Source organism: Carassius auratus, chromosome 40, assembly GCF_003368295.1.
Source record: "Carassius auratus strain Wakin chromosome 40, ASM336829v1, whole genome shotgun sequence".
NCBI classification, from domain to species: domain Eukaryota; kingdom Metazoa; phylum Chordata; class Actinopteri; order Cypriniformes; family Cyprinidae; genus Carassius; species Carassius auratus.
Genome location: NC_039282.1, coordinates 8,055,186 through 8,080,542, shown reverse-complemented (window position 1 = coordinate 8,080,542; position 25,357 = coordinate 8,055,186). Strand labels below are relative to the sequence as shown.

General features: G+C 39.6%; 1 protein-coding gene across 12 annotated transcripts in view; it reads right to left on the bottom strand.

The window, feature by feature from the left end:
- The window catches only part of LOC113058463 (unconventional myosin-XVIIIa-like), an 89,662-nt gene that overhangs the window by 16,203 nt on the left and 48,102 nt on the right, over window positions 1-25,357 (bottom strand). For all 12 annotated transcript variants that reach the window (XM_026226389.1, XM_026226398.1, XM_026226393.1 and 9 more), the window contains 19 exons: window positions 24,173-24,314; window positions 23,924-24,083; window positions 23,245-23,431; window positions 22,357-22,594; window positions 21,748-21,857; window positions 20,304-20,369; window positions 16,757-16,885; window positions 12,526-12,669; window positions 11,585-11,674; window positions 11,055-11,174; window positions 10,590-10,701; window positions 8,979-9,106; window positions 8,400-8,554; window positions 5,871-5,994; window positions 5,535-5,735; window positions 4,941-5,051; window positions 3,138-3,242; window positions 2,164-2,310; window positions 1,955-2,068 (listed from right to left, as the gene is read on the bottom strand). In XM_026226389.1, coding sequence (XP_026082174.1) covers window positions 1,955-2,068; window positions 2,164-2,310; window positions 3,138-3,242; window positions 4,941-5,051; window positions 5,535-5,735; window positions 5,871-5,994; window positions 8,400-8,554; window positions 8,979-9,106; window positions 10,590-10,701; window positions 11,055-11,174; window positions 11,585-11,674; window positions 12,526-12,669; window positions 16,757-16,885; window positions 20,304-20,369; window positions 21,748-21,857; window positions 22,357-22,594; window positions 23,245-23,431; window positions 23,924-24,083; window positions 24,173-24,314 — 2,583 coding nt within the window. The remainder of the gene's footprint in view (window positions 1-1,954; window positions 2,069-2,163; window positions 2,311-3,137; window positions 3,243-4,940; window positions 5,052-5,534; window positions 5,736-5,870; window positions 5,995-8,399; window positions 8,555-8,978; window positions 9,107-10,589; window positions 10,702-11,054; window positions 11,175-11,584; window positions 11,675-12,525; window positions 12,670-16,756; window positions 16,886-20,303; window positions 20,370-21,747; window positions 21,858-22,356; window positions 22,595-23,244; window positions 23,432-23,923; window positions 24,084-24,172; window positions 24,315-25,357) is intronic.

Sequence of the window (25,357 nt, the reverse complement as noted above, 5' to 3'; positions counted from 1 at the left end):
TTTCCTGTCACCCCGTCACTAAACAGAAGCTGCTTGAATTGTATAAATCCCTAAGAACACAGCACCTTCTGCCAAATTAGAGATGAACACTTCCCTACCTGCTCTGTTAAACAGTATCAGAGGTCTAATTCCATTTAATAATAATTACCTTAATACAGCCAGCTCATCTCTGAGGAGTAACTTTCAAATGTATTAGTAAAAGCAAAAAGTGTAGACACATCACACATTACTTATGAATTAGTCAGCATAAAAGCAGGAAGTGACATTATTTGGTAAAAAAACATCCTCATGAAGACAGCTTGCGTTTTCTTTTACTCATTCCCTCTTTCATAAATCAATACAAATAAATTAAAATAAAATAAACATTTTATAATCTACACAATTTTGTTTTAAGCATTTTACTTGTTACCCTGATTACTCCGAAATCTCACCATTTTCACTCCTCCTGTATTTGAAGAGACCTAAATGACTTGGTTAATCCAACTAAATGTGAAAATTCTCTTCAACAGTTTGGGATCAGTAAGATTTATTTAATTAATAATTTTATGCAGCAAGCACGCATTCAATTGACTAGAAGTGACCGTAAATAAATTATAATACATATTATAATATTACAAAATAAATGATGGTCTTTTGAACTACACATTCAAGAAAGTGTAATCAAATGTATCATGGTTACTGCAAATATATTAAGCGGCACAACTATTTTCAACATTGATTTAAATTGTAAAAACATTTGACACTGTTTCTACTGTAATTTTGTTCAAATAACTACAGCCTTGGTAAGCATTAGATTTCAAAACCAAAATCTGACTTATCCCAAACTTCTGAACAGTATAAAACAGCATAAATTAGATTTTATTTTATATTCAAATAGAAAAGAGCTGTTTTAAACTGCAAATATATTCTACAATATCACTGTTTTAATCAAATAAATGCAATATTGGTAAGCATAAGAGATTTCTTTTTTCTTTTTTTCAATCAAATAATAATAATAATAATTAAATCTTACCAACCCCCAATGTCTGAACAGTAGTGTAAATATTTGTGGTCATATGATTTGGTTATGACATCAATATTATGATGATTTCTCAATAACCCATTTTTCAATATTCATAAATGATATAAATGCTCTGGCACTTTGAAGGAGTATGTCTACATAGTAATGAAAATACAGTTTTAGCACAAGGCACTGATAAAAGATACTCCCTATTTCCTGTACAGTTCTGTTTCACACCTTTAAACTCATCTGGCAGGTGTATTGTATCAAACCTATGCTTCACCTTCAAATCCTCTAGTGGAAATCCATGAGCTCGCTTGGCGGAAGAGGTGATAGACAAACCTGAACCTAATCAGACAGTGATCGTGACCAGACCATTTATCACAGCCTTGCTAATCAATATGACAATATTTAGAAGAGAGACAGGTTTAGCAAAACCCAGAAAAACACTGTGCACTAAAACAATGCTTGAGCGTGGCTGCGGCTCGATAGAAAATTAAAATGTTCACTGCATCCTTCTGTCAGAGTGTCTCTTGCTCCAGAGAGCTGAGCAAATATTACAGGCGGCGACGAGACCAAAAAAAAAGACATTATGGAGGCAGCGTCAGGGGAACAGCATCTGCAGAATTTGGCTGCATCCGTCTCTCCTGGTATCACTTCATAATACGCTACAGTGAGGACACAATTACACAATTTTCTCCATGCTGAAATAATACTGAATCAATGACAGAATTATTAAAGTGTAATGTATTTCACGCTGATACATCCTGTTCAAATTAGAAATGTGCTATTATGGGCGGAAATCATTTCCCCGTGGTAAGTAATTGAAATGACATCCTGGCTCCCACCTCTTTGTACTTTGTCTGTGTGTGTGAGATGATCTTGCTCTGACTCTAACGTAAAAGATGTAAAAACAATTCAGTTTTGTTCTTTCTCAAAGACAGGCAGACTTACCGCCTGCTTGGATTTAGACATGTCATCCATTTGGACATGGAGGTCCTCAATCTCCACTTCCATTGACTTCCGGGCTTTGACCGCAGTAGCACAAGTGAACTCCGACTCCTCGAGCTGTGAAGGCATGCACACATAAGTAAGTGTATGTTTTTGAAGGGTGTTATATAAGATGTGTTAACTACAGAGCCCAGGAGAGCTGAGAAACAGACCTGGTTCTTGAGCTGAGCGATCTCTCTCTTGCTGGGAGCGTTGTTCTTCAGGTGATCCAGCATGAGCTGGGCATCAGCCAGCAAGGCCTTTGTGCGCTTCAGGTCTTTTCTCAAACGCTTTTCTGTCTCCACATCTCTGTGGCTCACCTGAAATCACCAAAGAGATTTTAAATACCGGTTCTACATAAATATAGCAAATACCTTTATTTACATGATTTGCTCGGCTAGTCCTAAACTTGAAGTTTAAGGATGATTTGGATTTACCCCAAAAAGTGTGAAATGAGTCATTAGCATTTTTGACCTGTGATTTACAGAAAGACGTTACATTTTAAATGTATATATACAGCACTGTTTGTAAAACTGGGTTTTGTAAGATATGTAACTGTCTGGTTTTTAAAGAAGACTCTTATGCTCAACCAGGGTTGCATTTATTAATTAAAAATACAGTAAAAACAGCAAAATTGTAAAATATTATTATAATTTTAAAATGTAATTTATTCCTGTGAGGACAAAGCTGAATTTTCAGCACCCATAACTCAGTTTTCAGTGTCACATGACATGTTTAATTGAATTCTTTCTTTTCTTTTAATAATATAAAGTTTTACATAGCGGTAATTAATAAATAAATAAATAATCATTCATTAATTTTTCTGAAATATCAGTCTTTTATAACATTATAAATGCCTTTACTGTCACTTTTGATCAATTTAATGCACTCTTGTTGAATAAAAGAAAAAAAAACATACTGGCCACATACTTTTGAATGGCTAAAAGGAGTACACACACACATAACTAAAAGCTTCAAACATTTTATTTCAGGTCTGTAAACAAAGTCTGTTGAAAATAAATGAATACCTAAAATAAAAATTAAATTAAATTAGAAAATTAACTTAAGTGCTATGCAATATTACTTATCTACCATATTTGAAACCATATTTCAAACACTGATGTAGTACTGTATATATAGTAAGTACCTGTTCTTGAGCGCTCATCAGCTTGGCTTCCAGGTCTCTCCTCTCACGCAAGACCTTCTGCTTCTCTTCATACTCTTCCTCCAGCTGCACTTCCATTTGCTTGAGCTTCTCACACACAAGCACAATAACAGAACATCATAGAGGGCTTTGAGAAGTAGGTTTGCCCTGAAGAGTCAATCCAGACATATAAACACATTCCCTAAAAGTGTCTTCAGATGCTTCTGAGCACCTTCAAGTGTCAATCAAGGGACTCAGTTGTGAGAAAGAAGGGTAATTATGGGATGCACTGTACTGGCAGCTTGACTAGTTCAGTGAAAAGGAGGTAAAGGTGAACTATACTTGAAGAAATATAAAATAGCAGCCCCATGAATTATACATCAAGACAAAACTCAATGAGTTCAGCTTATCTGCACCTCCACGGCAAAGACACTTCGCAAATGTGAAAGGCGCTATCTGCAACGAGAGCTGCACTGAACAATGCTTAATGGGCGAATATGTCTTGTTTATTTATGTTGTACAGAAGTTGAAATGAACTCTGCATAAGAACCGAACATTAGCAATTAAGATGTTATAAAACTGAACACGCTTGAACATCTGAAAACCAGTTGTAAAGTAATTTTTTTGTAATCATAATTTTGACATAACAGATGTTTTTCTGAGATATTGATTTATCTTGACAAAACTTGTTATTAAAAGAAAATAATAATAATAAGGTTTTGGTTAATTATTTTACAGTGGCTTAATTTACAGTGCAGGACTTTCAGGCATTTACTGTTGAACCACTGATGTCACATGGACTATTTGAACAATTTCCTTACTAACTTTCTGGTTCTTGAATATGTCAGTTGTAATGCTGACTATGGAAGCTCTCGGATTTCATAAAAAAATATCTTAATTTGGGTTCCAGGGATGAACAAAGGTCTTGCTGGTTCTGAACGACATGAGTAATTGAGTAATTGGGCCACTCCATGACCTTAATGTGCTTCTTCTTGAGCCACTCCTGTGTTGCCTTGGAGGTATGTTTCGGGTCATTGTCGTGCTGGAAGACATCTTCAGTGTTCTGGCTGAGGGAAGGAAGTTCTCGTCCAAGATTTTACAGTTCATGGCCCCATCCATTTGCCCCTCAATACGGTGAAGTCCTCCTGTACCCTTAGCAGAAAAACAGCCCCAAAGCATAATGTTTCCACCAGCCTGTGTGACTCTAGGGCTGGTGTTCTTGAGGTCATAGTCAGCATTTCTCTCCATCCAAACGCAGTGAGTCGAGTTAATGCCAAAGAGCTAAATTTTGGTCTTATCTGACCACAGCACTTTCTCCAAAGCCTTTTCTGAATTATTTAGATGTTCTTGGGCAAACTTACCTGTACATGGCCTGGCCTGGCCTGTACATGTGTCTTCTTCTCCTTCTCACCAAGCATCTTGCTGATGGTCTTGTAGCCCATTCAAGCCTTGTGCAGATCTACAATCTTGTTTTTGCCATCCTTTGACAGCTCTTTGTACTTGCCAATGGTGGCAGCAGAGATTGGAATAGAAGATACAGGCTGTGTGGACAGGTGTCTTATACACCTAGCAAGCTGACATTAGGTGTAACTTAAAGTGGCCCGACTAATCGGTGTTCCACATGGGCATATAACCAAATTGTGGGAGCAAAAATTCTTGCTGGTTGGCAGGGGATCAAATACTTATTTCACCCACTGAAATGTCTAATGAAATTATGGATATTTCATACAATGAAGCTAACAAGCCAAAGGTTGTAATAATTAGTATCAGTTATTGTTGTGTAACAGTTAGTTGACTGTATCATACCTTCTTGCTGCAGGACTGTCTGATCTCCTCCACCTCGTCGTCTTTGCTCTCAATCTCTTTCGAATGCGTCTGTCTCAGTCTCTCCATCTCCATCTCCAGACGGAGCTTGGCCTGCAGGTCAGAACACCAACAGCTCAGTGAACACAAATCCACACCTTCTGCAAGCACGCACGCATTGGAATCCACTGGAATAGATGACATGTGCATACAGGTATACATATGCAAAATATCCCTGTCGCACAGGCCAATAAAATGCTGTAATTATTATTATAATGAATGCAGACTGTGGGTATTGAGAGTTTCTTCACAGAGACACATCAGCTAATTTTACATGAATTAGCATATTACGCACGGCAGATGAAAATTGCATGCGTAGAGAAAAGTGCATCATTCCAAGAAATAATACATTAAACATCATGCACTCAATACAATGTATATCTTTATTTTATTGACATGTTGTCACGAGAGTATGGCTGGTTGGAGTGTGGTGTGTTTGTGCATAGGTTTACTTAGACAAAATTGTTGCGAAAGTTAGTTAAAAAAAAATGTATAAAGTTCCCACCAAGATTGAAAAATGTATGAGTGTTTGATTACCTGCTCCAGCATCTGAATGGTTCCAGCCTGCTCATCAAGTTCTTCTTCTTGATCTTTGACCTTTGCCTCAAGGTCACGAAGCTGCTTTTTAACCTTGGCCAATGACGTCTCGTCCTTTGACTCCTGTGAGTTCAGATCTTGAAGCTCAGCCTCCATTTGCTCGAGCTTCAGATTGACAGCACATATCTCCAGATCCTTATCCTGAGAGAGCAGAGAAAAACTCATTTAGCACAACTCAGTCTGGACTCGGCACACACAGACACGTATACGTCACAGCCAGGAAAGGTCTGTGAGTGAGAGACAACAAAGAAGGATGATATAAGAGAGGTTGCTGACCTCCAGTTGTTGTCTAAGACTGAACACTTCCCCGGTCAGCATGTCTTTCTCTCTGCTCAGTTTCTCTCGCTGGCTCTTCTCTCTCTGCACCTCCTCCTGACTCTGAGTCTGCTCAGAGTCAAACCTGCAGACATTGCATTCACACCATCAACAAGCTTAATCTCAAAAAAGATGTTTCCAGAGGCTTTACTCTCTCTGCTCCTGGAGAGGAACGAGCTGCCATCGTGCACATGATCTGCTGAGACCATCACAAATGATTCCACAAGCACTAAACTAAAATCAAAGTACAAGGTTAAAGTGTCTTAAATATATATATTAAAAAAAGTAAGTAGCACTTTAGAAAAGTGACCAATTAACTGGTTGCACATATTCTGCATGGCCATATTCAAATTCCTAATTCTAAACTTAACTACTATATTACTAACTATTATTAAGCACAAAATAAGGAGTTTCTTGAGGCAAATTTTTGTAGTTAATGGTTTGTTAATAGTGAGAACTGGACCTCAAAATAAAGTGGGACCGAAGACAAAAAACATGATACAAAACAACAACAACACGAAATAACATACCTGCTTTTCCTAAAATAGCCAAGCATCGCAGAGTGTTGAGAATCCAAAACTCATCTAAGCTTTACAGAATTGTGTGTGACGTGTGTGTCAGGAGGGGCATTAGGGAAAAGTGTTCTGATTGGGTTAACTTGAAAGTGGGCAACAATGAGCGAGGAGGGGGGAGTCGTGACGCTTTGGGGCAAATCAATTTGTTCTTTTCTGTTTTCCCTATTTTTTCTATCTCGTTCTCCACCCCCTTCTCTCCAAGGCCCTGTTATGATCCCGTAAATGAGTCTTATGCAACTCTTAGTGTTAATCTGAGCCCCACAGAGAGATGAAGGGCCGCTCTCTTTGCCCTCTCCCCATCTCTTCTACTGACTAAATCTGCACTGAGCCTCAGGCTGATCATTATATTTAGAGTGGACTTTCTCACATCCCCTCCGCAGGGACAGGCACAGCCTCCGCCTGTTTACTCAAGAGTCTAAAGAGGCTTAGCTGCAGCACCTTTACACATTAACCACGTCACTCTGCTTACGGCCTTCTGCTCGGAGTAATGATAGTCTTACAGATTTAATTTTCAGATGCTCGTTACTGAGACCCTGGTGGGCTGCTCTTTAGGCTTTTTCACAACAAGGAGGAAAATTATAACTATAAAGATTTTCAAGTTTTAAGTTTTTTAATTAAAAGAGAAGTTAAAACTGTTCTGTATAAACTGGTCTGTGAATCAGAATCGAAATGCACGATTAATCGAATGCGATTGTCATGCGCATCTTCTCAGTAAAGCCGGTTCTGTGATAAGTAATAAATCTCCATCAAGTGCGTTCAGATGGAGCAGCATTTAATACACAGAGCCGTAGTTCACTGACAAGCTACGCAAAATCGCGTTCATAATCGCAGACGATTTAATCATGCAATTATGAAATCGTTCTGCGATTATGAAAGCTGTTTGCGTAACTTCTCGGTGAACTACGGCTTTGTGTTGTAAATGCTGCTCCATCTGAAAGCACGTGAAAATACCACATTTAATAACGTTTTTACTCCAAACTCACTTCATAATGTCAGTCGTGCATTTGAAATACATCCTTCTGTGAGATGATGTGACTTCATAAACAGAATGAAGCCACGCAACATATTTCATACTATTTTAAGCAGTGATAAAGACTATGTCGATTAGCATTGCATTATTATATAATTTATTATAATAAAAATTATAATAAGATGAACTCCTATAAACCATATATTGTCATAGTCTTGTGTTTATTAATCACATTGAATCAATAAAGGTAGTTAAATCTGTTTATTTAGCAACCACTGTAGGAATTTCCTGGGTTTCTTCTGCAAGGTGTATTTGGAGTTTCCTCTGGCCTTTGGATGTAGAATTAATGCTTATCACAGAACCGTGCTTCACTGAAAGATATGCTGGATATGGCTGGTCCTGCGACTTATAGTCAGGTGCAACTTATTTATCAAAATTAATTTGACATGAACCGATAGAACTGAACCAAGAGAAATAAACCAAGAGAAAACATTTTCGTCTTCAGCCGCGAGAGGGCGCTCTATGCTGCTCAGTGCTCCTGTAGCCTATAATGAGCAGCCTAGAGCGCCCTCTGGCAGCTGTAGACGGTAATGTTTTCTCTTGGTTCTTGGGTCCAAATAAATGCGACTTATAGTCCAGTGCGAATTATATGTTTTTTTCCTCATCATGACATATTTTTGGAGTGATGCGACTTTTACTCAAAAACACAGTAATCACGATTTACCGCCTTTGTGATTTAATTTTGATTAATTGTGCAGCCCTGCTGTATTGATACCTAGCACTATAGCACAGAGTTATAAAGAAAAGGATTTTAGGCCAATGAGATGTCTCTTTGGGTACGGAAAAGAGACATTCAAACACCAAATATTTTGCTACACTATGAAATCCTCCGTAAGAGGTGTAATAATCAATTTCCTTAATAAATCTTTATCTGGTCTGACTCACTTGCGCTGTTTCTTCTCTAGGTCGTGGTTGCGGCTCTGCTGCCCCTCCAGGTGCAGTTTGGTATCCTGCAGCTCGGCTGTCAGTCTCTGGCATTTCTTCTTCAGCTGCTGCACCACGCGCTGCACCTCTTCATTGTCTGCCTGCAGGTCTGTCAGCTAAACACACAGATTCTCATTGAAGGGGATATTCCCATCCAGTGTGTGTCTTGTCTAGATGTATGAGTTTCAGCTAATACATTCAAGTTTGAGACAGTACATGCTGTTGTGTTGGACCACAATGACAATACGAGTAAAGTCTGAGGATTTATGATGTGTGGGTTAGTTTGGTAGAATAAAGTCAGTAGAAATGCACTATTATTTAAATTAAGGACAGTATTGATTTCCATAAATGAATAAATGACCAATATATAATAGATATGGAACCAATATTATGCATTCCTAGACATTCCTTGTGGGTGCTGGCAAAATAACCAGAGCTGTTAGCATTTGAGTGTGTAACTTTGTACTTTGGATGGTATAAATGCAGAGCACTAATTCGGAGTATGGGTCACCATACTTGGCCACATGTCACGTCACTTACCTTTCTCTCCAGCTGCCTCTTGTTTTGCTGTTCAACCTCCAGTTTGTCATCAAACTCTTGCTGGAGTCTCTTCTTGGTAAACTCGATCTCTCTGATGGCTCTCTCATACTTGAGCCTCCATTCTCCTCCTGAAAACACAATTCATTGCAAGATGGACTCGTGTGTTTACTCAAATGCAAAAGGCTGTTATTTAATTAAATAAATATGTCAGTGCTTCAAAGTGAAGTAGTGCACATAGTCCAAGTACTCAACAGGTTCAGTGCAGTTTGTGGTGCAATTTGAGATGTCTGATATCTATCATAAAGCAGTTACATAATATTATTTGGCATCATAATTGCAATATGATTTTCAAGATGAAACGCTGTGGGCCAGATTGTCTGCGGTCATTCTCTGAATCGAGCCGAGGTTTAAAGTATGGACCTCTGCCAAGGATATTTCACCAAAATCCTTTTGATTATGGCTCACACAAAATCCTATTCAGCGAATATGACCGATATCTAACAAGCTGGGAAAAACTGCAAATACACACAATAAATCAAAGCAGGAAAATTAAATGCTCTGAAACGTAGATATGAGAGGTGGCTTTAGCGACAGCATGCTGAGTGGAGCCCATCCACGTCACCATTAGAGAACGTAATTGCTGGAAAGTGGAATAAATCAAATGTTCGTGGATTAGCATTAAGCCTTAGAGATAAGCTGTGTGACACAGAGGTGAGAACAAGCAGTCACCAGTCTGACACGTGCATTAAAATGAGCTCTGTTCATGACAGCAGTGATTCTAAGAAGAGCACTACTGAGTATGATCACCGTCAGGCTTTCACAGAGAACTTGTGCCCACCAACAGGAGAAGAAATAGGAGGGACAGAGAAAGAAGTAAGGGACAGTACGATTGGGGGGGGGGTCACAAAATCAACATGAACAGGGCTGCATTCAAAATGTGCAACAAAGTATTACTTATAAGCTTGCAGTGACCAATTTAGCAATGGTCTGATGATAAATGAATTAAAATTGTTAGATACAGTCAACTAGGTAATAATGTCTAAGTCGGCCCCCCAAAAAAATGATCTGATGTGTTTAAAACTTACTTTTAATGCAAGGTAGATCAAGTTTAAATATCTAACAGCTCTCAAAGCAAAATACATGGATTTTTGTCTGTTACACACACAACACACACACACACACACAAAAGTGAACCACAAAATTTTCCCTCTGCGTGGAAAGTTCCAGAAATACAAGTATAAAGGAATAATAAAAGAGTGAGAGAGACGGGGAGATTGTTTGTTGTTTTTAGCGCCCCCAGGCATTTCCATATAAACAGCTTAATGAGGAGCAGCAGCTCTGATGCTAAAGATTATTTTCTCATTTGTCTGGAGGTGCCACGCTGAAATGCTCAGCACACCCAAAGCTCTCCTCCTCACCAGAGAGACATGGGCCGCCACACTCATGGAAATCATCCCAGATAACCCTTCAATTCTGCTAAAATGATTCAGGAGGGCTCTGATAGCTTCTGTGGAAAGCTCAGCCATCATGAGGGAATTTCCTTTCACTGAGACCTCATTATACATTCGATTCCAAACTTGCTCGGTCCAGGAAGTGACGTCACGAACTCACCTGTGTCATCCTCATCCATTTCCCCGTTGAGCTCTGATGCACGTATGAGACGTGCCTCCATCACCTCCATCTCCATAGAATCCGTCTGCTTCTTCATGGTGTCAAACTTGGCCTGACACGCAAACACACACACACACACGGAGACGCAGAGCACATCAACTCTCTGTTCTGCAGGGAAATACTCAGACCATCTGCTCACACAGGCAACCTTGAGTCTAGGAAACACAAACATGCACACACCAGGCATTCAGAGACAAACACCTGCAGTCTCTCGCTCACACACACTACGTCTTTCACATTGATATTTAATATGAGACGACACAAGCTGTACACGGCTCTCACTCTGCTGCATGAACTCCACTGTCTGTGCATTGTCAGAAAATATCTATTTCAGGCATGAGGAGATTTCCTCAGAAAACCATGAAGTCAAAACGTAATTTCTGTTCAGACGTGTGCGTGTGGTACCTGTAGTTCCTTCATGTCTTTCTCTAGCCTCAGTCTCTCCGAGGTCTCGGACTCCAGAAGTTGCGAGGCAGATTCGCCCGTGTTGCGCTCATCTGCAAGCTCTGATGACAGTTCTGCGATCTGAAACACACAAGTGTGCGTCCACTAGATGTGTCACACGTGCTCCATGCAAACTTTAGAGTAATTTATGAGCTCATCTCACACACACATGCCGCACTTCACATCTGTATTATCACACACAGATGATGGATTTTTTGTGTGTGGGGGTGTGATTTTGTATTATTATTTTGATGTAATACTAGTATAGGTGTCATAATAACTTTATATTGGAATCTTATTATGGATGCCTTATATTGGACATATAAATGTAAAGATGTGTTATGCTTGAAGAGACATTTTTTTCTTTAAACCTATCTCTGTTTATTATTTATTAACAACAATATTCAGAAGTTTGAAATTTGAATTGAATCTGAAGTCAATTTGAAGTCAATCTAAATTTAATGTGAAGTTAATCGAATTTCTGCACTAACCTTGCTTTCCAGTCGGTCACTATTGAGTCTCAACTCATTCCTCTCCTTCTCCACTTTTTCCAGCTTCAGCTTGAGTTGCTGAATTTCCTCCTAAAGACAGACAATCAGATGAAAACAATAAGACAGCCAGAAAGATAGGATGACAAGAATTCAGCTGATACGAAGAGAAATGACCACAGACAGTCAGACATTGTGACACTGTGACATCCACAATATTTAGCGGAGTATAGAGATAGACAGGTGAGATAAATTAGAAATGGTAACAGAATGACAGACTGTCAGGTAGAAAGTCTGTCCTGTTCAGACTCTGCTACCGCAAACCTCGTCCTTTCTTAAACTTTTCTTTTCCTAACTTGAGAGAACTGCTGGCTACAGCCAATTGGTTACAGCTCTGAAGGCTGTTTGTGCAAGGGAGATAGTGACTGTGTGTTTGTTTTTTAAAAGCCGGCTGTTTGGAGGCAGTGTCAGCACCCGTCGGTCTCTCGCAGGAGCATGCCTGACTGCATGGCTACACAAGCACTCAGCGGGAAGTGGCCCAGCAGACGAAACCCACACACACGCGCAAGCGCACACACTCTGTGACATGCTAATGCACTCCCCGCGGGAAGCAGAGTTGCGTTTGATCCAGCCAGCTACATAGGTAATGTATGCATACACACCCTGCCACTCTCCCCACTCACAAACACACACACACACAACTCTACAAACACTCGGATTGAGGCAAAGCCGCAGAGACAGTAATCAAAGAGAAGGCGCTTCGGGTGCGACAGAGCTGCAGCTGAATTTAGGAGGGACCCCTGTGGGGCGGAGAAACCGAGAGGGGCATTAAAAGCCACAGATGGGCTTTAAATTCAGCTGTACTATTGTCAAAAGGCAAAACCTGTACATGACATGCCTATTTAAAGCATTTGAAGTGGTTAGCAAAGATGATGGCTGCTTACATCTTTGCCGCGGATCTGTTCCTCTGTAAGCTGAACCTCGATGAGAGGACGGACGGTGGTGAAGAGCTTCCACCAAGGCCAGCCTTTCACACCCCGGTTCTTCTTGATGTTTTTCTGGATGCAGCGGATTGCCAAGTCCTGGATCTGAAAAACAGAGACATTGTGTTTATGGCTGCATGTTCTTACTACCGCTGTGCTAGTGAGAAACTGTCAGGTCTTTAGGTCTTGTGCTTTTTAAGTACAGTTACTTCAAACCAATCAGAGGCCAGATGGAGAATAGCAAGCCTGTGTTTGGAGGCCCAGGCCCCCACGGTCAAAGAGCTTCCCTTGGGAGAACCAGCACTGAATGGACCTTTTCAGCTCCAGGATGTCCACAGTATGGTCCACAAGAAGCCTGAGGGTATGGACTCCAGGGTTTCCTGGATGTTTACACGCAAGAACCATCTAGTGAGGCATAGCCTCAAGATCCAGCAAAATGTTTTATAGTGAAATATGAGAAAAAATATGTATTATTTAAAACTAAATTATAGTATTTAAAAACTAATATTATTATTAAAAAGATTCAACTTTATTATTAAATATAATAATATTTGTAAAATATTTACAAAGTAAAATTTAGGGAAAATAATTTAATGTAAAAAAAATTAATAAAATAAAAATTAATTAATAATATATATATATACATATATTACATTTTATTTATTACATTGGATAGGACTAATTATGAATTTCAAAATGTTATCATATTAAATTTAATTTAATATTTAGGAAGTGTTTAAATGCAATATTCCGGAAAAGAAAATATTTATATATATATATATATATATTTATATATATATATATATAACCGACTGAGAGTCAGTTGTTCATAAATCTGACTATGTCATATCATTTCATATGCCAACCACACAAATTTATTAAAAGTTGAGAACTTTTATTTTTCATATTTCTGCTCAGTCAGTCATCTCACACATCTCAGTGTGCAACCCACTTATATCCACTCTAGACTCAGTTTGGAAAAACACTGCTCTACTCCATCAAGTGGACGTAAAAATGGCTTAAATTCTAACCCTCAGCAATGCGCCCATTACTGGTGTTGATCACAAGAAAAAGAAATGGAAAACAAACACATTTTCTTCAATGAGGCTGTCAGAAGGCCATACAGAGGAGTGATTCTGGAGTCGTACCAACTGTGTAGAAATGCAGCTCGAAGCAAAAGCCCCAAGCTCCTTTGAGTAATTCAATTAAACTTCAATACTACTTGGCAGCTGATTTAAACCCTGCATAAGATTTACATGCTGCAGGAACTGGGACGATTCAAATAATAGAGGATTATATGGAACCCAATTAGACAGGCCAAATTCAGCACATTAAGGGAGCCGAGTCTGCGCACGTTGCGTTTGAGCGGCGTCTAATTTGTCACGGCGAGAAAGCATCGGCACAGAACAGAGGCGGCGCGTGGCTGACATATGCACCCCAGCTCATTTGCCACAATTTGACCACAACAAATGCCCCACAAACAGCCATCTAAACAGCTTGTAAGAGATGGTGAAATCAGGAAAAGCTTCCTAATTAACATAGCAGTCTGGAGGAAATGGTGCCTGTGAGCCCTGAAGCCTGGCAGGAGGAATGTACGAAAGGATGCGACTCCAACTAAATCGGCCACAACCCTTCCAACAGGTGTCTGGTGTGAATTTGAATATGGATCAGCAGGTGGCATTCATCCACGCGTATGAACACAAGGACATCTGAGCGCACTCACACGTGTCTGCTAGGGCACCTGTTCACACTTGGAGCGAAAGCTTGTGTCTTTGGGCAATGAGTTAATTAGACACTCGATTGGCATTCGTGAAATTCCCAGCTCCCTCTACTGTCGTTTCCGCTGAACGTCAAAGAAACTTGGGGAGGAGCCAGCGAGCTTCAAAGAAGCCCACGTGGAGTTGTTCTCCTTTCAGATGCCCCCCACAGAGACAAACAGAAACAAGGAGAGAGGAAAGACAGAGAAATCTGGAGGGAATAAAGGCTTAGAACGCACTCTAAAACTGGAACAGACTTCAAGGTGCTGAGATCCCTCTATTATCGATCTGAGAGACAAATTGATTTTGCATTGCGGTTTGCAAGAGGAAGCCAGTTCCACCATGACTGTCTCTCAGGGATCTGCCATAACAATTCAACTCAACGCTTCATGTTTTGGGATTATTAATACATCCTATAAAACAGATGTAAAACATTTAGGTGTTTCCACTTCAACTTTCCACTGACTTTTTTAGATTTGGAAGAGGATATGATACTGAGATTCTGTCCAAACCGGTTTTCATCACTAGGTCACATAGTGTCACATAACCAGACATTTTATTTTCAGCATAATGGTTCAATTAGCAGATTATTCTAGCCAAGAAATACACAACAGCTTGGAAAAGGCCATTTAATTACATGTAAAATAACTGACCATAGGTCTACTATAATATTAATAATATGCAATTTTTCAATTCTTCGATGCTCATCAAGGCTGCATTTATTTGACAAAAACACCGTGAAATATTATTATAATTTAAAATAATTGTTTTCTATTGTAACACATTTAAATATGTATTCCTATGATGGTAAGGCTTCATTTTTAAGCAGCCATTACTCAAGTCTTGAGTGCTACATGATCCTTCAGAAATCATTCTAATATGCTGATTTGCTGCACAAGAAACATTCTTTTATTAAACCATGATGCATTCTTTTATTATTATTTGACAAGTAAAGCATTTATTTGAAATATAAATATTTTGTAACATTATTAAAAAAAAACATCTTACCCCAAAATGTTTAAAGGTAGTGCACAAGTAAGACATGTTAATACAGTATTTTAATTAAATAATAAAAAAGACAGAATGTCCACTTGTGGCAGGTTGTAGACAAAAAATTTCAGAAACATACCTTTGCATAATATAAAATTATGCTTGTGAATATTTAATTTTTTATGGGCCTTAATATCTGAAATCAGACTAACATCACTTATTTGTGTACCTTGACAGAAAAGAGTCTGCATTCATTACATAGTGACTGACAAGTCCATGGGTGTCTGAGGTTACAACCCATGAGGAAATTTCCACAGCAACAGTCCAGCACAAATCCCTACACGAAATAACAAAATAACAGTGACCCTGCCAGCAAATGGAAAGCTACAATACTTAGTCAAGGACTTCTTAAAAGAAGTCAAACAAATCTGGAGGTACACAAGACATCTTTTATGGCAACAGCTATAAAGCAGCTCACCTACAAATCAGTGTTACAAAAGATGTCTTACAAGGGGCCCTGCTAAACAACAAAAGCAAAAGAACAGGGTCTAAATGAAGAAAACAACCCCTACTAACATCTACGATACCAACAACAGTCCACAAGTGCAAACAACCTCATTCAAGATCCTTTTACTTACAGGAAAGCATCCAGTAAACAGTCTTGTCTCCTTGTCAGGAGCTCTGAGGTAACCTGAAAACAAAGACTCGCCAAGGAAAGCCTTTTTGGTTTCTGTGCAACGCTGAAAGAGGAAGTGGATGTTGTTGATGAAGCGAGACAGCTGACCACCGAGGGCCAACAGCAGCGTGAGGAGCTACATCGAGCCCACCTCCTTCTTTCACGCAAACTTTACTGAGACAGGGGCCAAGGCTACTCAGGAGACAGAGACACAGGGAACTATAGGACCGGCCCTCATATCCTGAGCCAATAGGGTAGCGTGAGTGTGGAAGTGAGAAAATGAGAATAGAGCACAAAGGATCAGAGACTGAAAGGAAGACAGAACCAAATAGAAGACACCAGGGCTTACACCCAAAAATAGACAGAGTGAGTTGCAAAGCAGAAATTAATGGACAGAGAGGGGGCAGGCAAGAGTGTAAGGCCCTCAGTGGCGGAAGAATCGATAGGCGGATGGAGGGCAGTGGGGCAGGTGGCTTCTTCCCCGGAGATGCACTGATTGAATGTTATCTGTCAGCAGGGGCCACAGCCAGAGGGATTTTCTCAAGACAGCAACCACATCCTCATGGACTCAGAGACAAACTGAACGACAAATGAACTCAAGCTCTGAGAGCTCTGACAGGGAGCGGAAATAGAGGCTCAAACACAAAAACATTTCCACTCTGGTGGGACAAAACGTGTCTTAAAATGTCTTAAATATTTCAGTGGTGTGTATATTGTTTACAGCATGCATTCTTTTTTATAAGGTAAAGAGAAGATAAAGAGAACTTACTTTCCGTTTCTTGAAGGTCTGTCGGGCCAGGTAGCCCCTGCATGCAGCCTGAAACAGGGTGATGTTGCGTCTGGTCTGGATATCTCGGTTTTCCTCTAATTTAGCCAAAACACCTGCTCTGAAGAACACCTGCAAATAGACCACCATGAGAAACTGGAAATAAAACAAACTTTCTAACCTACATATATAGTTCACAGTCACATATTTTTTTTTCATCGTCAAGATTTTCCATCCCTGTAAATAAGTTCTGCAGTCACCCTGTGTGAAAGTGTGAGGACTTCCTCTAAACCCATGCTCTGTTTACTTTTAATTTTCCGCTCTGTGGTGGTGGTGTCAAATTGAGTTGGATTAACACCTCGTAATCCTAATCCGTTAGGCCATTTAATCAGACAAATTTGAGGGAAGTGGACCTTGCTTTTTTTCCCAGACGTGCATTCGTCAAATTCTGTGGACATGTTCTAATTGCATTAGCATTTTATTCGTTTTAAAGATGGATTAATGTAGATGAACAGAATCCTAATTAATATCTGAACCAGGTCTGGGGTGTACCTGAGAGCCTATGCTGGAAAGAAGTACTGCTATGGGAAACTGATTTGCGATATATATATAGAGAGAGAGAGAGAGAGAAGGGAGGATGAGAGTCCACTGCTGCAATTACTACTCATCTGAGGCAATGGCAACAAATGCCTCTTGATTGAGCCTTTATCTGGAGCAGCTCTGCAGTATAATCTTCCTTTTTACATCAAAGGCAGCCAGAGCCTTTCAGTGATGTAGAGCCTCTGTTATTGTTATTACAGAAGGCAATCTCTCTGAGCTCCAAGCATCAGATCATAGGGGAGACTGGAGTGTTATGAAATGATTCCATATTCATGTAAAGTTTGACAGCTTTCAGACCCCACGGCGTTCGACTGCCAACCCAATGGAACCAAAAATAAAAATAAGGGACAATACGTTTCCCTGAATTGCTCCCCACAACCCTTTACAACCCCCGTAAATTAGAACATCAGGACTGAGGTACCTGCTGGGCAGCCAACACACACACACACAGACACACACACACACTTATCTGCTTTCAGGCAGGTGTAATATCAGAGAGGGACCCCTCCACCTCAGGAGAGTAGCAAGGGAAAATTGAGTTTCATTTCTCAATGTCAGAGAAGATGTGCTGCAAAAAAGGCCTGATATCACCCAAACGAGAACTTCATTCAGGATCCTCTCGAGTCGAATGTAAGATTAGGTGGAGATGCTAAAATACTCACAACTACATTACCCACAGCATCAGGGAGCATGTGTGAAACACGATATTACTGAATTATATCATCCCAAGAGACTATTGGCAGCGTTCACTTGAAGAGCATGATGATAGTTTTCAGAAATGTCTCTATTGAGTGCGGCTGCTTGTTAGCCAAGTCGCCCCGTGACATTCACCCAGCGGGTCTGTGATTCGGCAGTCTTTTCCAACACGAGCACCAAAGGTCAGCATGGTGGAAAGGTCCTTTCATGGGGGTCAAATAGCAGCATTTTCCATGGAGACCAAGAGAATGACATTCCTCATGAAGAGAAGGGGATACAAATGGTGATGAAGGAGTGCAAAGAGAGCAGCTTGTGTGCAAGTCTGTGGGGGAGTCTGTGATTTGGATGGATGTATTGTACTAAGGTGGAAACTGTATAATGACTGTTTTCAATAAGTGGTGGAGGGAGTTCATGATTGCTTAGGATCTTGAACACATCTACTCTGACTCCAAAAAGAAAGAAAGAAAGGCCCTACATATCAAAATAAAACAAATATAAATCAAATGCAACAAATACTAATAAATACATTAATAACACCCCTACTATTTTACAAATATAAATTAAAATAAAATGGCCACTGTATATAGAATCAATGGTGCGAATCTCTACACTGTAGCAGAATTCTAAAATGATGGCCGTGAACAAATCATTTGTGTATTTCCTGGACACATTTTTCTCCATTCCCATTTATATAATCAGTTATTTATCAGAAAGTCTTTATTCTGGCTCTCTCTCCAGGCTTCTGTTCTTTGTCTGGAAGCACAAGATTTTGCTGGGCTGATTGGTGTTTGTAGTGAGTTATCGTCGTGCGCCGAAGCCAGAGTAAATCAAACAAAGCAAGCCAGTGCCTCGCCAGAATCAATCTATCGTCTAGAGAAGACGCACAAAAGGACTTCTGCTTTAATCGTCTGAAGTTCAGGGGAGACCCAGTGTGCAATAGCACAACCTTCCAGCCTGGCTCATGCAATCTCAGAAAACATCAGAATAATTGTCTTTCTCACTCCAACATGCCCGCCAATGAGGCCTGCCAACGGTGCCAGCCATGTCCCATCTGCAGCTTAGCATTCTGGGTAAGAAAAGATGACGAGTCAACGATGGGAGAAAAGATGACGAGTCTTTTTGGCTGAAGCCCACCTTGCCGAACTTTTTCCATCCAGATGTGAGCACAGCGGCAGAGTGGATTAAAGTCTGTGTCTAAGAGGTGTAGAAGAAGCGAATGTTTCGGTAATCTAAATGGAAATCATGCCATCTGTTTGGGACTGATCCTTGTGACTCAGGCTGAATCTGTATGCTACAAACTCAATGCAATGATCCATAACATAGAGAGACTGAATGTGTGAAGTTTTTCTTTCTAAGATGCTTTAAGAGCTTCATGATTATGACAAAAAACACTTTTAACCCCGATATAGTAATTCATTTGGATTGATAGCAGTTCAGTGTGAACTCACTGACTGCCCAAGTTCTGGTTCTTTTGCTTCCAATCTATACCAGGTGATGTTTGTGACTCATTTTTGGTGTCCCATGAACAAGAGTAAAACATGCACCTGTGGATGAGGCTTAAAATGCACTCAAATTTACTCATTGATTGGCGATGTCATCCGTGCAATCAACAAGTCAAGTCACCTTTATTTCTATAGAACTTTAATAGATTTTGTCAAAGCAGCTTCAAATCGATAAACAGGAAAATTGCAGAATCAGTTAAGGAATCAACAATGAAGATAACAGTGTCATAATTTAGCTCAAATTACTAAGTTGTTGTTTCAGTTCGGATAGGGCTGCACAATAAACCATATTTTAATTGTGATCATGATTTTGGCTTCTCTCCATTTATTAAACATAATCATCTGTGTTATCTGCCCACTGAACATTTATCCTGAAAACTTCTCTTTTTAATTTGCCATTCGTGTTTCAAGCCACAAGCTTTCATTGGTTGTAGTTGACAGATGTCAAGAGTTCAAATCCACCCAATCTTAAAAGCAACAGATACGTCTGTGACTGGTTACAGTGCTCAGCTTCTACAAAACACATTGTAAATAGATGCAACAGGAGAAACCCGAAATGATGTGTATAAACGCTTTTAAGTAATCGCAATCTTAACTATTTTTATATTTATTTATTTTTTGTAAAATCCTATCTCTGCCGGCTAGAGTGAATAACTTAAGTATTGCAGGTATTGAGGCACTTCTGGGTCTTACATCACAAGCTACATTATCGTTTGTAACGTTTAGTACATGTATTGTGAGGTATGACTTACCCTGCTCAAACCCATGTGAAAACTGCTTTTTTCCAGCTCAAGAGCCTCCAGCAGCTCTTCCACAGCCTGAAACCCACAGAGAGACAGAAACGCATGCATAAAACAGTGGAACAGAAATTAAGATCTAGTGTGTCGTCCACCTCTGCAGGGCACCAAGTAGACAGAGTGCTGACTGGGGTGCTCTTTCTGCCCATAAGGTAAGCCACCTTGGGGAAACTGGGTCGCAAACAACTATCTTAATGTCTGAACCCTCTCTTCCACTCACCCATGAGTGCTTTCTTCCTGACAAGATGTCAGGCAAATAATAACATGGCAGGGGATTAAAAAAATCTTGGTGGACTGATGACTAATGGCTAGAGTTTGAGCTAAAAGCACAAGGAGGTATTGAGTGCTCTCTGCAGGGGCACAGGGGCTGTCTGGAGAACCTGTTCAGTGGTGAGAGACCAGCCAAAAGCCACGTCTCAGACTCAGCAGTGGCAGATATATCACAGGTCTAATTGGGGAATCTGCTGAGAATTAGTTACCAAAAAGAGAACTTTGAAAAACATAGCTAAAGCAACATGCAAGCAAAGATCACTCTCCTGAAATACATATATTTGAGCCTGTAACATGTTCTAATACTGGCATATTACATGTGGCATAAATAGATAATATACTGTACATACAGCACCAGTCAAAAGTAGTACATAAAAACAAGAAAGTATGGGAATTGGGACTAAGAAAATTGAATAAAAACTATATTTTATATTATTTTCCTTTACTCTCTAGTCCATTCATACTATAAAATGAAATAAGATCCACTGTAATTTAATTCAAATGATATTTTAGATCATTTTCCTTAACAAAAAATAATTAAAATAAATAAAACAACATTTAAAATTTAATTAAACTACAATTTAGTTCACTCTCTGGCCCATTCATGCAAAATACTAAAAAATAAATAACTATATAAAAATAATAATAATAAAAAGTATATTTTTTTAGTTTAGTATATTGGTACATTACTATTGCTATTACTATTTGTCAAAAAGCTAATAGAGCATTTAAGCATACACCTTTAGAACAAAGTGTCTTTAAGGTCATGAGAAACCTATATTCAGTTAAATAGATCTTTTTGCACCAAGAGTTTGTAACACTCTTAACTTAAAATCGGATCATATGACACCTTTAATGTACACATGAAGTTCACATTAGGACATTACGGGTCTTTGTAGACTCAATAACAGAAGCAGAGTCAGCGATAGGACAGGATGCCACTGATAGAGTCGTCACTCTGGGCCCTGATTAAAGCCGAGATTAAGGGGAAAAAGATGTGTACAACAACACAGCTCTCTGCCCTGAGCATTGTCATAATCAATTACATGGAAGAGCAGCTCATGAAGGAGGAGCCAAACTGCGCTCAGAGAAACAACACACTCACAAACACAAATAAAAGGACACTCACCCTTTTCTCATCGGTTACGATGTAGTTCCGCCCATGCTTCTTCGTCAGGTGGGGAGTCAGCACATCAAAGCGACGACGGAACTCCGAAAAGACCAAATGATCGGGATAACCTTGAGGAAAGGGAGAGCCGAACGACAGGAGCGTTACAGGAGAAGGACATGTGTGATTCTAGAAAGCTACAGGGTCTGTGGAGGTTCAGCAGAGAGCACTGATAAGGGCACTGGTCAGCTGCTTATCTTGAGAATGTTCTGCTTACTCGGGGCTTTAGGCTGAAATGTGTCAAAACTGTTTCCAGTGACATTTCGCTGATTTCACTGCAATGTTTTCAAAGACTGCTCAACAAAATAAAACCAGGAACGTCTCAAAGAATAAAAAAAGGACATCTTGAATACTACGTAGCATAAGCCCTTACAAAGGTCAACAAACCCTGTAAGGAAAATGCAATTTTCGGAAAAGTCAAACCTGCATGGAAAATCGGAACTTTTAAATCTTTCCTCTCTTCAGACATTTTTCTACATTCTCGCCAAAATAAAGGTCACAAATCGATAACCAGGGTCATTCAGTTGTTTAACTTATGTTTTAAATCCCTTGTTTTTTTTTAACTCTAACCTTGGCGGTAGATGCGGAGGGCGTCGAGCAGTTTGGAGCCACGGAGCTGCGCCCGAAGCAAGCACACATCCAGCTGCATGAGGCCGTTGTCGCAGCTTTCTCCATGTGCATCTATCTCCCCAGAGCGAGACGAGGGTCCTCCCAGCACCTTCAAATCCCCGGGTGAAGTCTCTGCTTTAGGCAGCAGACAGTGCACGAAGTGCACCCTGGACCGCCTCACTGTGTCTATCAGTGCATCCTACAGAAAAACACAAGATAGTCACATTAAGTTCAAAAAAGCTGTTTGACCATATTATAAGATTTTCTGACACTAATGGGTCACGATTAGTGCTTGATATTTGACATTTTTCAATTATCTGCTGGTATGTTTTTTTTTATTTGGCTGAAAAGTGGAAGTGGGACTTTTATTTTGATAGTGCCGGGACTTCTATTTTACAGGTTACTTTTCCATATTGTTTAATTTTAGAATTATTTACTTCTAATTTGGTAAATATTATGTAAAATAAATATATATTTTAATTACAGCATGAGTGACTTATCATCTTTAAAGTAAATAGGACATCAGCTACCCTGCTCGAAAAAATTCCATCAGCCATCAAAAAAATCTGTATTGTTTACCTCTAGTAACAATGGTTATTAGGTTATTAATAACTTATTAATGAGGGTGAATGGTTTATCTAGATTTTCTACTTTTATATTTTTTATTGGTGGTGCTATAATTAGCATGTTTAGTTTTAGCACTAAGATCTTTAAAAACACATATCAGGAGCCCTACATTTTCTGTTCCAGTCAAGGAGGTTCATAATAAGGTTCCGTTTCATTAATCTCTGTCTGGCTGTTTTGAGTGTATTAATGTATGGATGTAGTTTTCCCATCTGAAGTGCTCACCACTTGCAGTTTAATCTGGATGCAGAGGGATTTCTTTTTAACAGCGGCCACACCAGTGGTGAAGGTCTTTCTCATGCTTGTTGCCCTGCGCAGTGCCAGCTGTGATCCACCCTCGAGCCCAGCAATAGAGCCTGACAAAACTGTGGCTCCCCCTGAACGCCCCATAAACAAGCCGCTGATATTCTTCCTGCAGAGAGAAGGACCAGAGTATACACAGAATGAGCTGGGTCATTTAACGCCTCCACAAGTGAAATATGCAACACTTGAAATAAGAAAAAAAAAGGTTGTCATTACACATAATTTTATCTCAGCAGTAGCTTTTTCAGTAACAAGTAACATTAGCTTCCCAAAATCTGAACATAAAGTAAATGTTAATTGGACCAAAACACTAAGTTAACAGCAAAAAAAAAAAAACATTCAATATTACTTTATATTAACAACAACATGTAATATATTTGTTATCATTTAAACCATAAAAATACAATTTTATTAAAATAATTATAAAAAGTTCAATAAATAAACATTTTCAAACATTTAACCACAGAGTACTGATTATTTTTGTATTTTCACATGCATGTCATAAGCGACTCAAACTTATAGTGTTTTCAGAGATGGAGTTCGCTAAATGTTTGTACCAGCAGGCAAATATTAGTAATTAATTTCATAATGGGAGTCTTACTTCTGAGAGTCCTGCAGTAATATGGCCGCATTCTGAGAGGCAGGATTCTGCTTGGCATGGCTCAACCATCCCCGAGCATCATACTCCACCCAGTCGGTCCCATGGCTGTGACCCAACAGAAAGTGATGTGCCTTCTCACTCTTCAGCATCAGGGCAGGGCCTGAGGGACGCATTTAGGTTGCATGATCTTTTCATACGGAAAAGTCTATGTGTTAAAGTATGTGTGTGGGAGGTGCACTGTGTTCTGACCTTTGCTCTCTCCATCCACAGGGCTGTAATAACTGAAGAATCTCTCCAGCAGAGTTTCCTCTGAGCCTCCGGGCTGTAGCGCTTCTTCCTCCATCAGCCACAGCAGGCCCCTCGCCTCATCTGTCCTGGCCAAGGTCCGTACCTGAATCACATAAACATACAAGAACACTTTGTTAGACTCTAACCGTAGACAGGGGTCTGTAATATAAACAGGGAGATGGGGACAAAACAGATTTAAATCCCGGACGAGCCCCCAATTTAGCTTTCAACCCCAATTTTGGTCCATAGTGTAAATACGTTTTAAAGTGTAACCCTGTAAAGCATGACATATAAAAATGAACAATCAGAAAAATCTAATATTTTTTTTTATGATCAAAGCTCTGATCATAAGATCATGCTTCAGTCTTGTGTTCAAGTTATTCTTACGTTTACTTTATAAAAATCAGTATATATTTCCCAGCAAACTGGTTTTCAAGCAAAGTTTTGATCATGTTGATAATTTGCAAATCAAATATAAAATAGGCTTTATAGGGTTAATTCACAGAATAAAGGACATTTGTGAAAGTGACCACACTTTAAAGCATTAACCCATTAGAAAAGGACCTCTAAACCTTATGAAAGCACTACCAACTCTTCACTCTCTGCATGGTTACACCTAGGGCTGTGCAAAAAATCGAATGCGATTTTTATGCACATCTAATCAGTAAAGACGCTCCTTTATTTAAAAGTATCATCTCCAGCACGTGTGTTCAGATCAGGGTTGCCAGGTTTTCACAACAAATCCTGCCCTGTTGCTTCTCAAAACTATTCCAAAACTAATCGCGATTCCAGGAGGTTCCCAGATTTAAAAAATTGCTTCCCAGGGTTAAAAAAAAAACGTTTTGTTTTTGGCATGGTTGTCTTGGTAAAATTCGCATTTTAGGGGCTAAATATCTCGTTATTGGTATTTGGGTTGCTTCGAACCACGGACATGAAAAACAACTGCAGACTTGGCAAAACTGGTTCAGGTGGAGCGGCAGTTACTACACAGAGCCGTAGTCTAACACAACAAACACAAAATCGCTTTCAAAATCGACAAAGAATCACCACCGATTTTAAAATCGATTTTGTGTAGATTGTCAGTGAATCACGGCTCTGTGTAGTAAATGCCAACCAATGTTGCCAAGTCTGTGGTTGTTTTTCATG